This window comes from the organism of the source record quoted next, unplaced genomic scaffold, assembly GCF_019419815.1.
Source record: "Pyrus x bretschneideri cultivar Hongxiangsu unplaced genomic scaffold, Pyrus_bretschneideri_v1 Contig43, whole genome shotgun sequence".
NCBI classification, from domain to species: Eukaryota; Viridiplantae; Streptophyta; class Magnoliopsida; order Rosales; family Rosaceae; genus Pyrus; species Pyrus x bretschneideri.
Window position 1 is genome coordinate 3,047,477 of NW_025999757.1, and position 15,961 is coordinate 3,063,437.

General features: G+C 36.7%; 1 protein-coding gene across 1 annotated transcript; it reads left to right on the forward strand.

Moving 5' to 3' along the window:
• The first annotated feature begins 12,380 nt into the window (after window positions 1-12,380).
• On the forward strand, window positions 12,381-14,193 carry LOC103962247 (nucleoside diphosphate kinase 1). Its single transcript, XM_009374929.3, has 4 exons — window positions 12,381-12,534; window positions 12,877-12,925; window positions 13,452-13,683; window positions 13,854-14,193. The coding sequence occupies exons 1-4, from the start codon at window positions 12,484-12,486 to the stop codon at window positions 13,966-13,968; spliced, it is 447 nt and encodes a 148-aa protein (XP_009373204.1). The 5' UTR covers window positions 12,381-12,483; the 3' UTR covers window positions 13,969-14,193.
• Window positions 14,194-15,961: the final 1,768 nt, after the last annotated feature.

Consider the following 15,961-nt stretch of genomic DNA (forward strand, 5'->3'; position numbering starts at 1 on the left):
ATATGACTGTGTTTCAATACACTAAACATCAACATATGAGAGAGAGTGTGTGTGTCTTAAGGGCAATGAGTACATCAAACTTCCATCTATCCACGTCAACATGCTATGGTTGGAGAGCAATTTATTAAGTACTAAACAATATTATGTGTTATAAAACTTACAAATGTCGATATTTTAGTGAGATTTGACGTTACTGTGGTAGTGAATTCATTTTATTTAGTGTAGATATTTTTACTATCTATCTAATAAAATAATACCACCAACGTATATGATTTTTTTTCTCTGATTAAAAAAAAAAAAAGATGATACAAATATATGAATAAAAATATCATTTTTATTTTATGCAATGTGTGGCATTTAAAAGAAAGGAAAAGATACATAGCCAGTGAGATGCTGCCAAATCAAATTTCAATTATATTATATGCCGAAAATGTCCACTCAGACCACTCTTCTCTGCAAAAAAGACTAGAAAGAGAGAATAATCATAATAATAATTCCGACATCGCATTCTTTGGCATCTGTCTCCTTCCACTCATTTTCATCTGTTACTTCATCCACAGTACATTATATACACACTCTCTCTCTCTCTCTCTCTCTCTCCCCCCATGAAAAGACCCTCCCAACTCCCTCCACAACACCAACAACAAACGCAGCATCAACAAACTAGCTATAACCAGCAAGCTAGTCACTTTCCTCTCTCCTGCCTTTCTCTCTGACTTATTCATTGTTGTTGGTTAGATGTAACTAGCTTCCAATAATAATATCCTTAACTGGAATTAACTTCCTTCCCAAAAAGCTTGAACTCTCCATTGCACAGATTAGTCGAACCTTGACTTGTTTATAATTAAAGAGGTTCTCCTGTATTGAACTTTTGAAACCCCTCCAAAAATAGCCTCCCTTGCATACCCTCTCTAGAGAGGAAAGCCAAGCTATAAGAGAGCTTGGTTAATTATTACTTAATGACATATTACTTCTCTTCTCAAGGTTTAAAAGGTATCAACAAATTTCACTTTCCAAGTGATAATAATTTTTTTAAAGGAAAACTAATAAAAAAAAGTTTGAAAACTTTGAGTTTTAACAATAAGGACAAAATAAAAGGTAAAGTGAATTGTATCAAGTTTGACTTTTTAGTATAAAAATATGATTTTTCGTTAAAGTAAACAGTACCGCGGGCTTTTCATTAAAACTCTTTTTTTTTTTTTTTTAAACAAATAATGTATTACATTAGGTGGTAAAATGTATCATTTCACATAATGTACGAGAAATTTGGACAAGAACAACTTGTATGGGAATGATCATGTCATGCGGCAGTACGACTATGTTTAACTCCTTGCTATATTCTTTCGTTTGGTTCTATATTACTTCTTTATCATTTTCTAATGAAATAATTTCATAATTACGAAAACATGGCATATCCAAAACGGTCTAGCTAGAATTCGATGTTGAGAATGAATCCCATATTAATGGGAGGATGAACTTTGTATGGGCTTATGAGAGCATTGCCAATGGAGATCTCCATTTTGGGACTCCCACCACCACATTTGAGTACTCATTTAAGAATTTAAAGGGAATCTTTGTGCCCCTAAAGGAATATTGCCTCCAATGGGAGAGTCCTTATAGTAGACTCCCTAAATTTGAGGTTTTTACGATTTTATGTGATAATTTGATTAGGTGCATATTTTTACATTTTTTAAATTAATTTAACGTTGCGTTGTCGTAAAATATTTTTGTAGGGACTTTTAATAGGGACCATTGATTTAGAATATGCTGAAAAGAAAAAAGAAAAAATAAATAAATAAAAGCATTTGCTGACTCTAGGACACGCGCTTGTAGCTACCTAGCGAGTCCAACAGCAACCAAGAGTGGGAGGCGAGTGAACTCTAGCTGCACGACAGCAATCAAGGTTGTGAGCCCTGTTTTCCATTCAAGGTAGTGTCCTTATACAGTCCCTATATGTGGGTATATACACTATGTATCCGGTGAGTTCCTATACTAAGGACTCACTTTCTGATCCATTGGAGATTAAACTTGTCCCTATATTTGTTTTACACCCATTTTATAAGGTGGTTGTCCCTATTGAGGGACAGAATTGGAGATGCTCTAAGTAAGTTGGGCTAACTATTGCCCATGCACATTGCCAAGTGGTTTTATGGTCGAATCTCAAGCTACACGGGAGCTTGTATAATTGTTACTCAATGACATTAGTTCTCTTCTCAACCTTTAAAAAGGTACCAATAAACTGCACTTTTCTAGTGATAATTTTTTAAATAATAACTAATATCTTATCATTAAATACTTCTGTCCAGTGATATTATTCTTCACTTGTAAGTGAGAAGTAGTAGTAGTAATAATAGTAATAATAATAATAATAATAATAATAATGATGATGATAATGATGATGATGATGGATTACATTAAGTGGTAGAGTGTATCATTTCACATATTGTACAAGAATCATTTGAACAAGAAAAACTTGTATGGGAATGATCATGTGATATTTTCTCATCTCAAAGCATTACGATTGGAACCCCCAATTCTCTAGCAAATACAGCTCTTTTGATCATCTCTTCACATGTACATGCAGTAGCGTTTAAGTAATGCCCTTTGATTTCACCTGTTTTAGCCTGTGCTTAATAAATTGCTTCGGCACAAAATAAGAAACGGTCACTTCAACACATAAATGGTTGGGAATTAACATTCTCATTTGAAAGGTACGCACCAATACATTTCACTTTCCTAGTGATAATAATCTTTTTAATATTAAATAATGTATTACATTAAGTGGTAAAATGTGTCATTTCACATATAGGTTGTGTTATCCACACATTTTTTTTTTACTTCTCACATACCCTTTGTTAATTTTGTCTTTTGATCTTCTTTAATTTAGTTACTGACAGCCGCACATTAAGATGGTGTGTAGAAAATGAAAAAGGGTGTGTGGATAGCACACCCCTTTCACATATTGTGCAAGAATCATTTGGATGGAAAAAAAAACTTTGTATAGGAATTGTGGAGATATAAGTTAACCACGTCCAATAGGAGAAGGACATGTGGACTTTCACCTTAATGTGACGGTTTAGTCATTAACGTTGTGAACAGACCACATGGTACCTCAAATGGCCTGACATTGTGCCCCTAGGTTCGGGTGATATCTCAATCCTGCCACCATGCTGTACCCGACCCAAGGTGGCAAGAAGTCGACTCTTTGAAGTCTTCTTTGGGTGCCCTACGCTACGATGCAGTTATCTATCAGAGACCTCTGGAACTACTCGTGAGCTATCTATGGAGATTGATCTGCATCACACTACTAGAGCATAACGGTCTGCCTAGTATTGCCTGCAACATCCCTCCCAGCTGCCTACGATGGGTCACTTCTATAAATAGCCAAGTCCAACAAGGAAATTGGTAATTGCCACTTACTACTCAAAATTCTCTCCGACTTAGGCATTGGAGGCCCTTTGGCGGACATCCTCTCCCTTTTTCTCGGGTGTTAAGTTAATGGTATCTCTTATTTCGTAGGTGGAGTTTCGTCACTTCAACTTTGGACGAAATTTGTGTCCACAAGCCTAATCGTGTTGTGCAGCAGTACCATGTTGAATAGAGAGACACAACTTTCATTTTGCATAGCAGAGTGATACAACTAGGTACATACCCCATCTTCCAACTGGATTGTCGCCCAGCATTATCTTATGTCATAAACAACGCCACACAAGTCGGCTTACAGGGGAAAAGCTAGCTAGCTACTTCAGTCTTCCTCCTTGCTATACAACTTTCATTCTTGGCTTTATATAACTTCTTTATCATTCTCCAAGATAGCATTTTGCTAATGAAATAATTTCATAACTTATGAAAACATGGCATATTCAAAAAGGTCTAGAATTTGAAACGGGTGGGTGCATCCATACTATAACGTTCTTCTCTCTTTCTTTAAACCTTCCAATGGGTTACTGCAGAATTATGGTCAAAAGTAGCTGCAATGATTGAAATACACGGTAACAGATAGAAATTTGTAGAAACTCTTCCTTTAATTGTTTGCCAAGGGTTTTTTCATCTCTTAAGGTCAAGATATACGGAGAAGACAGGATGAGTGGAATTCACTCTAGGCTAGCCGAGTCACTAAAGTCAAGCTTAGAAGTTTAGCACTTGTAAGCAGAAAGTTTTAGATTCAACTATCGTGAATGGACAATTTGATAACAAATTATTATGATAGTGTGGCTTAACCAAGTCTCTACCCCTTTGTGTGTGTATACATACAATTGTGTTAATAAAATTGAAAGTAATAAGGTAGTGTTGGTTATGTAATTAAATTGCTAAGGGAGAGCAGAAATTTTCAAAGAAGTGGATTAATCTTCTTTTAGTTCGCTGAAAAATAAAAATAATTCAGAATTTTTTCGGACTTGAAAGATGCAATTACCAAAGACGAGGGCTAGACAAATATGGCCTTTGTGTTTCTTGCTAGCCATTAAAGGGAAGGAACAACATATTTGATAGCTATTATACATGAGTGTGCTAGAATGAAAAAACCTAAATTTTTGTCCTGTAAATAACATTTTGGACAAAGTTTGCACAGGGGTCTGAGGCAGCTATAACATGTAGCTCCGCCCTAGTAAATTGCACCCGGAATATGTTGAGAAATTTTGAAAAGTGGAAGCCAAAATTTGGGCGCCTTAACTTTTAATCCTTTTTTTTTTTCGACATTTAGATCCATGCAAAGGAGTTCTACATATTACTAAAAGACAGTGTGTTGCTAGCTTTGATTAAGAGCATCAAATTTCTATATACTTATGTTTATTTTTATTTCGTAATTCTAATTTGATTCGTTCAACTTAAAGATCATAATTTTTTTTAAGAATTGTTATTGGTATTCCAAAAATCTCATTTTGCATTCCAAACTTGTTATAATTAGAAAGAAAAATACAATTATGAAGAGTGTAGAATGTGTTTTTTAAGTGCTAATAACAGTTCATTTTTTTTTATACAGACTTTTTTTTTTTTTTTTTTTTTAAAAAATTTGTGTAGAACAAAAGGATCTCTTTAGAGTCCTTTTCTAGTAGTGCCTTTTGTCTTTCTTACATGTATGCGTTCATGTTTGCTGCTGGTGGGTTTTACATTTTAGGGATTTTGTTTTGATTTAGGGTGGCGGGTTTACATCACTTAGTGTGATGGGTTTATTTTCTTCTTCACCATTTTATTCCACTTTTTTTTTTCACTTCCCAATTGATGGCTGGAAGAAGAAATGGACAAGGGTTTTTAACTTTTATTTTTTATTGCTTTTCAAGAATAACACAAGGAGATGGTAGATTTCACAATTAGTTAGAGATATGAACTCTTGCGTTGATAAACGTTAGTTTTGATCTAACAGCTGTGAAAATCAATAAAAACTATAGCAGTACATAAACATGTCCTCTGTCATTTTTTTCTTACAATTAAAATGTAAAAAATCATGTAAGTGTTGCAATAACTAATTCTGAGAGTGGGTGAGAGAGAGGGGACTATAAAAGAGAGAGAAGGGCTCATGTGTATGAGAATTGTATGTTCACCCCCTAACTTTGCACCTTTATTTATACTAATTATGATGACCTTTCTTGTCTTACAAGTAATACAAAGCTTATGAGGATTTGATCTACAAATCCTATTAGAATTCACCTTAAGTTTGCACATTCATGTTCTTAAATAAACACACTAATTACAACACCCCACCTCCCCCCAAAATAAGTGTACAAATAAAGAAGTAGTTGCATCAAGTCTTTATGATTAGGATATATAGGTTGTTGTTGTCAATCATCGGCAGGTACAATAGTACTAACACGAGTCTCTTAGTATAGGTGCATATAAAAAAAAAATCTCACAAAACCTGGCTATGGTAAACTCAGTGGAAGAAACTCATAGTCTAAGGAGAAATTGAGTTAATGCAGAATGTTGATGGTTCACATCTTTAGGATGATCATCAATGCAAACAAGGGTATGACCAGCCGATAGTAGATGCCACATCAAAACCTTGTTAGCTTAGCATAAACCCAATGACGTAGAAAAAAAAGAGTATATTAAGATCATATGAGTATACTTCAGGATACTTTCCCTGAGTTCGAGAAAACTCTCCAATTCCTTAAACAACTTTCTGAAAAAGTAAACTTTGACGTGACCTCGTGAAGAGGTCGGAAAGATTGTCTTGGGATTAAATCTGCTTCACTTCAATCTCCTAATGCTCTTGTTGCTATGAATGAAGAAAATTTTCGACGCAATATGCTTGGGATTGCCGCCTTTGATACATGCAACGTTGTCTTATAATTGTTGAAACACCACGATGGAAGAAAAACCACATGAGGTTCTAATGTGATCATTCACACCCCTCGACCAAAAGCATTTACACGATGCTTCATGCAGGACTAGAATCTCAACATGATTCGAAAATGTAGCAACCAACTCTTGTTTGGTTGATCTCCAAGATATTACAGTATCTCTAATGGTAAAGACATAACCCATTTGAGGACATGCCTTGTGCAAGTTAGAAATAACTAGCGTCAACGTAACTAACAAGGAGAACATCATTTTGAGGATCAGGGGTTGGATCCGCTTAACGATGTGTAAGGATAGAATAAGCCTATATCCATAGTACCCTTAAGGTAACACAAGATGTCTTTAATACCTATCCAATGTTTGCATGTGGGCACATTATTGTAACTTGCCAAAAGATTCACAGCGAATGAGATGTCTAATCTAGTGCATTGAGTCAAGTATGGTGGAGATTTAGTTTGGGTGCCAACTTTATCGTAGAGACGATGGTGAATTCTGCAACCTCGATGAGGGTGTGGAAAACCTTGGGTTGGTCTAAATTAGGTGAGATTCTCCAAGAATTTCTCAGAGTTTGATTATTAGAGACGATCACCATCACGAGATGACGGTGAGGCGTCATGGTGAACTAGTCTCTATGGCCCAGGGCAGTATCTAGATTTCTAGTGAATGAGATGAGGTGACTGTAGCAGCTAGAGGTTAGGGACAGCGTCAAACAACATGAAGTACCAGTCGAGGTAGGTTTTGGGTGATCAGGCTCGCAGCTCGAACGCAGGCGCAACTCTAAGTTACAACTTCTGTGATTTAGGGTTTTGAAATCCTTTTATTTTATTTTCTTTTATTTTTCGATATACCCACATATATACACCAACATATAACATGCATATAGCATAGAACAATATCATAGTATTCATGACATAAAATAAATTGAAACCAAATAGATTAGGATTTAGCATGGTTTCCTTTAGGATCATCTCCTTCTCACATAATCTGTAACTAACTTTGAGAGGGGGTGAGAGAGAGGGTGATAATGAGAGAGAAAAGGGCTCAGGTGTATGAGAATTGTATATTCATCCTCTGGCCTTATACCTTTATTTATAATAATCATGATGGGCTCTCTTATTTTACAAATCCTATTGGGATTCTACTTTAAGTTTACACAATCACATTCTTAAATAAACACACTAATTACAACATGAAGCTTTTTTTTTTGTCAAGTGTTAGGGTTACTAGGTTAAATTGTTAGTTGTTATAGGCAGGGGGTTGGAGATAGGTTGTCGGCATCCTTACTTTTCACCACTGTATTAAAACGTCATCCACCGAAGAAAAAAAACACAAAGTTAAGTAGTAGGTAAACTCATGAGCGATGTTCAAATAAATAAATAAATAATCTGGAGTAACTTGCATGCTTGTAAGTTAAAATACCCTAACATACATATCAATGAATAAAATCTCATATATTTTGTTGGTTATTATGGAACATTTTCCGTGGAAGTGATTATGTCATGTGTAATTATCAACATCCATTAACCACATTGGAATTTGACTCAATCTGTTTTCTTTCTTTTTAATTTTTATTTTTGAAATTCTTGCCATGTATGTGAGGGGACATGATCTGGCTAACCATATTGCAATTTGCAGTGCACCCCATTGTGGAGGTCAAAGACTGAAGGTGGTGTAATTGTAGTACTACTGATACGATAGTGGAAAGGCTGGTGCTGCTTTTTCGTGGTGATGTTAATGTTACATATATACAAGGAAGAATTATATTTTTTGCTTTTGCAAGCAAACCATACTTCCTAGACTTGGATATGGCATGCGCCAACAACAATTTTTTTCTCTGTCTTAGGGAATGATTTATGCACATTTTCTAGTCACTCTCGTTAAGCTGCTTACTAACGATCGAGAATTAGAGTAGAAATGGCGTGGATTCTCGTCATTGGTTACTGACTGTATTAAATCAGAATCCAAACTTTATACAAAGTCGCCTTTGCTTGATTATATATATATATATATATATATATATATATATATATATATGTATTTTGTTTTACTTAATTAGAATGGAGGAGAGGTTGCGTCGAACAGTTCAATAAACATTTTTTTACTTAAATCCAGACGAGTTACGTGACACCATACGGAGAAAAGGGACAAATAAGGTCAAGGCTACAGGTTGTGGCGGCGATGGGATAAAATGTGGAAGACCACTTATTCTTTCACTATGCCACTAAACAAGTTTTGCTATTCTGTCAAGAAGCTATCTAACTAAGGATTTGGAGTATGGCGTGATGTTATATGTTTTTTAGGGTGTACAGTATTGATGGGTTATTGTAAATACTTGTTTTCCTTTTTCTTAAAAAGAAGATCAGCTGGTGACGTCAGTCTATCTTTCTGGGGGCTGAGAAGACTAACAAAGACATTTTAGCCTCTTTATGGCCACCATCGTGCGATTCACGGCGTCAGGAATCGAACCCTATACATACTGTAAAGAATATAGGCCTGAAATTCATCTTCAATCACTCTTACATGTTTTTAGATATTTCCATTGTCGATTTGAGGGAATTCCATTACAAATTTTGATTCTTTGCGTCCAAGTAAATAGAGGGGAAGTCATAGGTTGATTGCATTCCTTTTTTTTTTTTCATTCTCATTATTGATAAGTAAACATGAGAGAAAATGTGCAAAAGGTGATAAAAGAGTGTGTAGAAATTTAAATTTATTTTCTTATATATAAACTCTCACTTTTTTTCGTTGATAAACTATAAGATAATTTAGACTGAGTGTATCTGTTACCACTTATGCAAAGAGAGACAAACAGAGAAAATGGGTTGTCACCATGAGGAGCAGCACATGACTAGGTGAGATACCAGTCTGGTTGGAACCATCCAAGGTGAAGAAATATTGTTATTGAAATCAATTTCCATAAACTGAAGCAACCAGCACAAATGATATATACATTTGGTGAAATTGCAATGAGAAAATGATCAGCTACTTCCATTCAGTTTACCGAAAGGAAGAGGAGCCGACATCTTTCATGATTTCTATATACAAGATTCAAAAGTGTAATTAGTAATCCTCCCAAAAAGATTACAGTTCGAAGCAATGAGAGAGAGAGAGAGAGATGCAGTAAATGTGCTGAATTCCATGCAACAATCATGGCCCTTTCAATCAATTTCTGGAGTCTTTCAAATCTAATGATGATAAGATTGGATGGAGGCATCGGATATTTTGGCGGGTCCTCTTCTGTCTCCAAAGCCCGTCGTCACCCTCCTCATCCTTTTGTTTTTAATTTCCCAAAACATCGTCCCTACATCCTTCCTGCAGGTGAGACTCAACTATCCCCCACCAACTATTTGCTCGAGAAAATTTTGTGTTGTCTCCTACTTTTTCCATGAAACTATCAAATGATCTATGGATTGCATTGTGGTTAGTGTACTGTACATATAGTAGTAATATCATTTAGAAATTCAAAAGAATTATGTATATATATGTGTGTGTATACGTGTTCTATTTGTTGGTCACTATATATTACAAAATTTGGTAACATTTTGCTAGACTATTTGAAAAGTATGGCATAAACATTATGCTAGACTATTTGGTAAAAGAACACGTACCTAAAAGGTAATGGATTAATTATGTGGGTTCCATCAAGTTTGTGTATGAAATACCTGGAAAATGAAGTATCTCATTAACATAGGAAGGTTGTATTCCATATTCAATCGCCAGTTCTTTACATCCCCATTCCTTCTAATTCCTCATTCTTTGGTATTCCCATGCTATGTAAGTAAACATATGCCCTAAATGGATCAGGAGGCATTCATGAAACCAAGGGTCTTTTAAAGCTCCTACAGTAAGTTTAGATCTCTTATGAACTTATTAGGTGGCTTTTGGCAGAGTTTAAACTCCCATTTTGTGTCGTTGCGGGTGGCTTTTGACAGAGTTTACTAACCCTCCATCGGAGTTAGCCGACATGTGGTTCCGTTCTCGGACTAGTTTGGTTTATTTTGGTTTAGCTTAGTTTAATTTAGTTTTCCTTGGTTTATTTACGTTGGCTCGCCTAGCAAGTGTTGTGGCTAGGGGTGGGCACGGCCGGATTGAGCCCAAATTTGAAGGGACCAGGCGAGGCGTGTATTGAAATTTCTCAAGTTGGAACCAGGCATAACTCAGGCCTATTTGAGTTGGGTCCACGAGTCCAATCGAACGGAATGACGTCATTCAAGTTATCTTCCTCTAACATCGCGAAACCCAGATGCCCAACAACAAGACTGTCAACCACGGACGATGATGCCTTCAACACCGTCTTTTCTATTTCGATGACTAAAAGCATGTCCCTTGCGCCATCATTGTCACCATCTTCGTCAATTTAGAGCCCACCGTCTTCTCTGATCTGAAGCCATGCGCCATCTCCGTCCATCAGAGTGAGATTTCGACAAAATCAAGGGAGAGACTGAGAGCAGATTACGATAAGAAATGGAGGGATTTGAAGAAGTTTGGTGACATTGGAATGGTTTCTAGACTTGCAGAGAAAGAAAGAAATGGGAGACGGTAGGTTTGGGTTTGGGATCGAAGAAAGGAGAAGGCTTTGGAAGCTGGGAAGGTTTCGAAATGAGAGAGAAAGAGGGCCCAAAAGGAGTTGCCAATTCAATTTCATTTTGTATTATTATTGTAGAAACGGCCCAATTTCATTGTATTATTATTACAAGAATAGGGCCATCCATTCATTCAAATAGGTGGGTTTCTATTTTCCTAGCAGTGCCCATCCATTGCATTATAGAAACAGGCTGGTCCCGGGCCCTGTGGGTCTGAAGATTTGGACCCGCCTTGCCTGGCCTCGTTTATTCAAAAAAAAAAAAAAATGGACCCCGTATCCGTCTCGAACTATGATTATCCACCCCGACCCACGAGTCCTCTACCCGTTTGCCCACCCTTAGTTGTGGCCGCGCTGCAATGTTGGCTGGATATGGTTTTCGAATTGAGCGATGTGTTATGTGGTCTCATCTACCTACGATGAATTTATATGATCTCGTTTTCACGATGACTTTATGTGGCCTCGCTATTTGGTAGTGACCTTTTGCAGTTGCCGATACAAATATGGTATACCTGTCGTCTTATGACAGTTTTGTGTGGGTGGCGTGTGAAGTTTTCGTACATGTGGTAGCCATCTAGGGATTTACTATTGTTGTCTTGTTTGTGCAAATTCACCTCCAGACATTTTCTTGGTCACTAGAGTTTTATACCCAATTGGCACGTATGTATTGTTTCAGATGATTCATGAAATACCAATATATTTTTGCTTGTAGGAAAAAAAAAAAGTTATTGGGACGTAAGGAGGAACTTATATAAATTTTATGGTAATAACCATTAACTAATAACTAATGTATAATACTTTTCTCATTTTCAGTAAGAAGGAAAGTCATCATTTCTCACTAACTTGACATCATTTTACAATACAAGTGTCGTAGTCTGAATTTTCGTTCTCTTTATCTAGAAAAAAAAAAAAAACAAATTTAGTGGCGAGAGGGAGAGGGGAGGGCTGACGAAGGTGGTGGACTTAAGTTTTGTAATCGGAGACACAGTGGTGAATGTGCTGGACTTCGCAAGTGTGAAGCTTGATTAGAGCGATAGGGCTTCTTGTTCCTCTTGTTTGCTATTTAAGTAGTCGTTCTCCTTCGCAATCTTCACCTTACTTTCTACTCCTTCGTGGTTGGAAAAAGTGTCATGGATATTGTTATCGTTGATATGCAACCGATATTTGATAGATTTTGTTGATATGACGTCAGTATTTGATATCGATACTACATTTTGTTAACACGAAATCGATATTCAGTACAAATTTCATTGTTCAGGTCGGTTCGAATCGCTTCTATTTGTAGCGGGTCCCTTCCTTGAGTTTGAAATGAAATGCCAAACTCTTCCCACAAACAAGCCCAATGTACTAAATCAAGCCCAAAGTAAATACAATGTCCAGCCCATAATGAAGGCCCAACTTCTATAGTCAAAGAAGAAAACCACAATGCAAAAGAAAATTAAATTCAAAATTCGTTGGCGAATATTCTAGAGCAAATGGAATTAGGGTTTGCTTGTCGGCTACCGTATATATAATGCCTCCTTCCCTCGGCCTTTCAGTATCGCAGCATCTCCATACTCAGAAGTACAACTATACTGCTCATTTGAATTTCATCATCCCCAAAAATGGAGCAAACTTTCATCATGATCAAGCCTGATGGTGTCCAAAGGGGCCTGGTAAATTTCTTCTAAATGCTTATATATTTTCTTGTCTTGTTATTTAAATTTTGTAGCTTTACTTCAAACTAGTGAGAATCTGATGTGGGTTTTATTGGGTTTTCGTAAATGCATGGTTTTGTATATGAATTTCATGTAAAGTGTTACGGTTACGGTGTTTGGATGGTGGGAAAATTTGGGAAGGGAAAATATGGGGTTTCTGGTGGGGTGATTGAAGAACTCGTGAAATTGGATGAATCTGTGTTGGGGCTGCAAGTTTCTATTTACCTGCATGGATTTTATCATTTGGAGTAATTATTTCAAATTAATTGAATTTTTTTAAGAGGTTTATGTTTGTTCTAGGTTGGTGACATCATTAGCAGGTTTGAGAAGAAGGGCTTCTATTTGAAAGGTAATTCTCAATGAAAGATTGATCTTATAATATTTTATGAATTGTGATAAATTTAATTTGTTTCAAATGTATTCTGACGAAAGACATGGCACAAAACCGATGTTCTATGATTCATATAGCCGACCCCACTTAGTGGGATAACGCTTTGTTGTTGTTGTTGTATTTAGCACATGCCTTTGTTTTGTAATGATTATCAACTCAACAAATTACTAGCTAAATTTACCCCGGCTAGAACTTGGTTGAATTTGCCTTTACTTTTTCGCTGTTTATCTTTGAACATTGGAGAAAAGATCCCAAATTTAAATAATATTAACAAAAGTTTGAGTCTTCTTATACTACTTGTCATTTAGATTCTATCTGGTACTCTGCTAATATGCTTGTGTAAGGCATGTGAGTCGCATTCTAGATTTGATTAGGGTGCGTATCTTGTAATTTATCTAGCCGACCCCACTTAGTGGGAAAAGGCTTTGTTGTTGTTTTGCGTAGCTTGTAATTTATGCTAAGTTTTTTAGCTGAATATGTTCAGGTATGAAGTTCATCAATGTGGATCGTCCTTTTGCTGAGAAGCACTACGAGGACTTGTCTGCAAAGCCCTTCTTCAGTGGATTGGTTGATTACATTATCTCAGGTCCCGTTGTTGCTATGATCTGGGAGGGTAAGAATGTTATTCTTACCGGCCGAAAGATCATTGGTGCCACCAACCCAGCAGAATCTGCCCCCGGAACCATCCGTGGTGATTATGCAATTGAGATTGGCAGGTAATTCGACGGTTCGAATTATGGCGAATGTTAATATTCTAGTCTTTCCAGGTTTTGTGTAGTTTGTTTGCATCTCATGTGATCAGTTTAAAATTTTAAGAACCCTCGATTTCTTATGCATTTGTTGTGCGATGGTAGTTTGACTCGGACGAAATTTTATTGGCTGACAGGAACATCATTCATGGAAGTGACTCAGCCGAGGGTGCAAGGAAGGAGATTGCACTGTGGTTCCCCGATGGCCCTGCGAACTGGCAGAGCAGCGTCCACCACTGGATCTATGAGTAAAGGATGTCCGATTAATCCACCGGGTGCCGCCCATTGTCATATTTTCCTTTCCGACTAGTCTTCTAATGAACTTGTTACGTTTTGACTTATATTTTGAGTGTGGTAATACCTATTTCTTCGGAACCTTGGGATGCCAGAGAGATTTAAGGTTATTGTAGTGCTTGCTAAGAACTGCTGGGTTTCTATGTGTGCCCTTTCAAATCAAGTTTCATATCGGAGTGTTTATTTTGTGTGTTAGTTGAATTCTTTCTAAAGTTTTGCTCGTCATAAACTTATGTGGATGGAGGGATTTACAATCTGAGTTTCCAGAAATAAAAAAATTACTTTGAATGACACTGCCCGTTGCCACTTAATCTGCCACTGCTACCGTTGTAGCCACCGGGTCTACTCCTTACCGTCGTTGTCACCACCACCATTGTCAAAACCAGCTGCCGCCACCTTAATGATCAACCACCACACCACCCTTGCCGCCAAACTCACCTTCATTGTTGCCCTACAACTTTGCCTTGGTCATCGCGGCCATTATACTTTTATATTAGGCAATGAGTGGTGATGACGTTGTAGCTCAATTAGACGACGTTGTAGCTCAATTAGACACCCAATCCCAAAATAGTTTGATTAGCAATATAAGCAAAATTATTTTATTTGGAATTCCAAAATGAAAGAATTTCCAATCGTCGTTCGAAATGGAACTTTACTACAATGGCAAAAAATACCTCACTGATTCTCCTTTTTCAAACAACTAATTGTTAAACATTTAAAATAAAATTTATCTCGTCAAACCCTAATGTTTCCCTCCAATTCCAAATAGTTTGTGATCAAGGATTTTTGCCGTGTTAATGATTTTGGTAGTCGTTTGTCAGAGGTATCGAGAATCCACTAGGGATTTGTTTGATGCGTTGTACAAGTTTAACGTATTGCGTGTGAGAACATCTAACCTTGGCATAAGGTAGTTTCTGATTTTTTTAGACTCGTAGAGATTGTTGCTTTCCTTGCCAAGGTATTGGCTGCCAATGGATGATTCGTGAGGCATCACTTTCAGTTACCCAAAAATTCCCCCTTTCTATTTTATTGGTATACACGAAAGGAATAGTATTCTCCTTCGCTTAAAGATAAAATATATTATTTCGTATATTCTATGGTGAGATCTAATCATCATACAAAGTGTGAAGCTAAAAATAATTCGAAATACATTATTTCCTATATCCTATATTCTCACGTTTCTCCCTTGTCATCTCCAAGGTTAATGTGCCATGAGTTGCAAAGCTGTCGGTTTCTTTTCCAAGCTTGGCAATGGACTCAGTAGTGAGGCATCTCTTTCAATTACCCATATTCTCTTCACTAATAAGGGGGAATATTTCTTCTACGATAGTGCTATTTACACACTCATTTTTATCTTTGACACACTCTTGTTAACTTATTGTCATTGACCTCCTTCAATTCATTCGATCTGACGGCCGAAAATTGAGAGGAGAGCTGAAAAAAAAAAAATGGATGTGTGGATAGTCTACCTTTTTTGTTATCCATTGACGAGGTCTCATCATCTTACTAGTCTGATAAAACGTCATTTCAAAAGGTCGGGAATGTTTTCTTTACACATTAACGCTCAAGCGATAACCAGTTAATAAGGTAATACGATGCCAAGCATTCATTTTAGCATACTCCACAATGTAATCTCATTTTTCAAGTCCTTATTCAAAAGCTCATTCCTCCAATAATTCGGCCAAGTTGGACAGTTTCATAGGTTATAAGAGTGTCTGTCCATTTATATGGTCATACGTAGACATTTTTCCATTTAAATGTATTTTTTAAGGAATACCTAAAAGATAAACGCTTCGGTTCAAAACTAGGTCCAACCATTTTTGCAAACTTCGTTTCGAGTCAATTTGCACAATGGAATAAGTACAGTTTGGACCAATCGGCAAATGAAGACTTCCTTTCGTACAAGGGCATTTTCCACAGGTATTTTGGAAAACAAGACCAACTCTACATA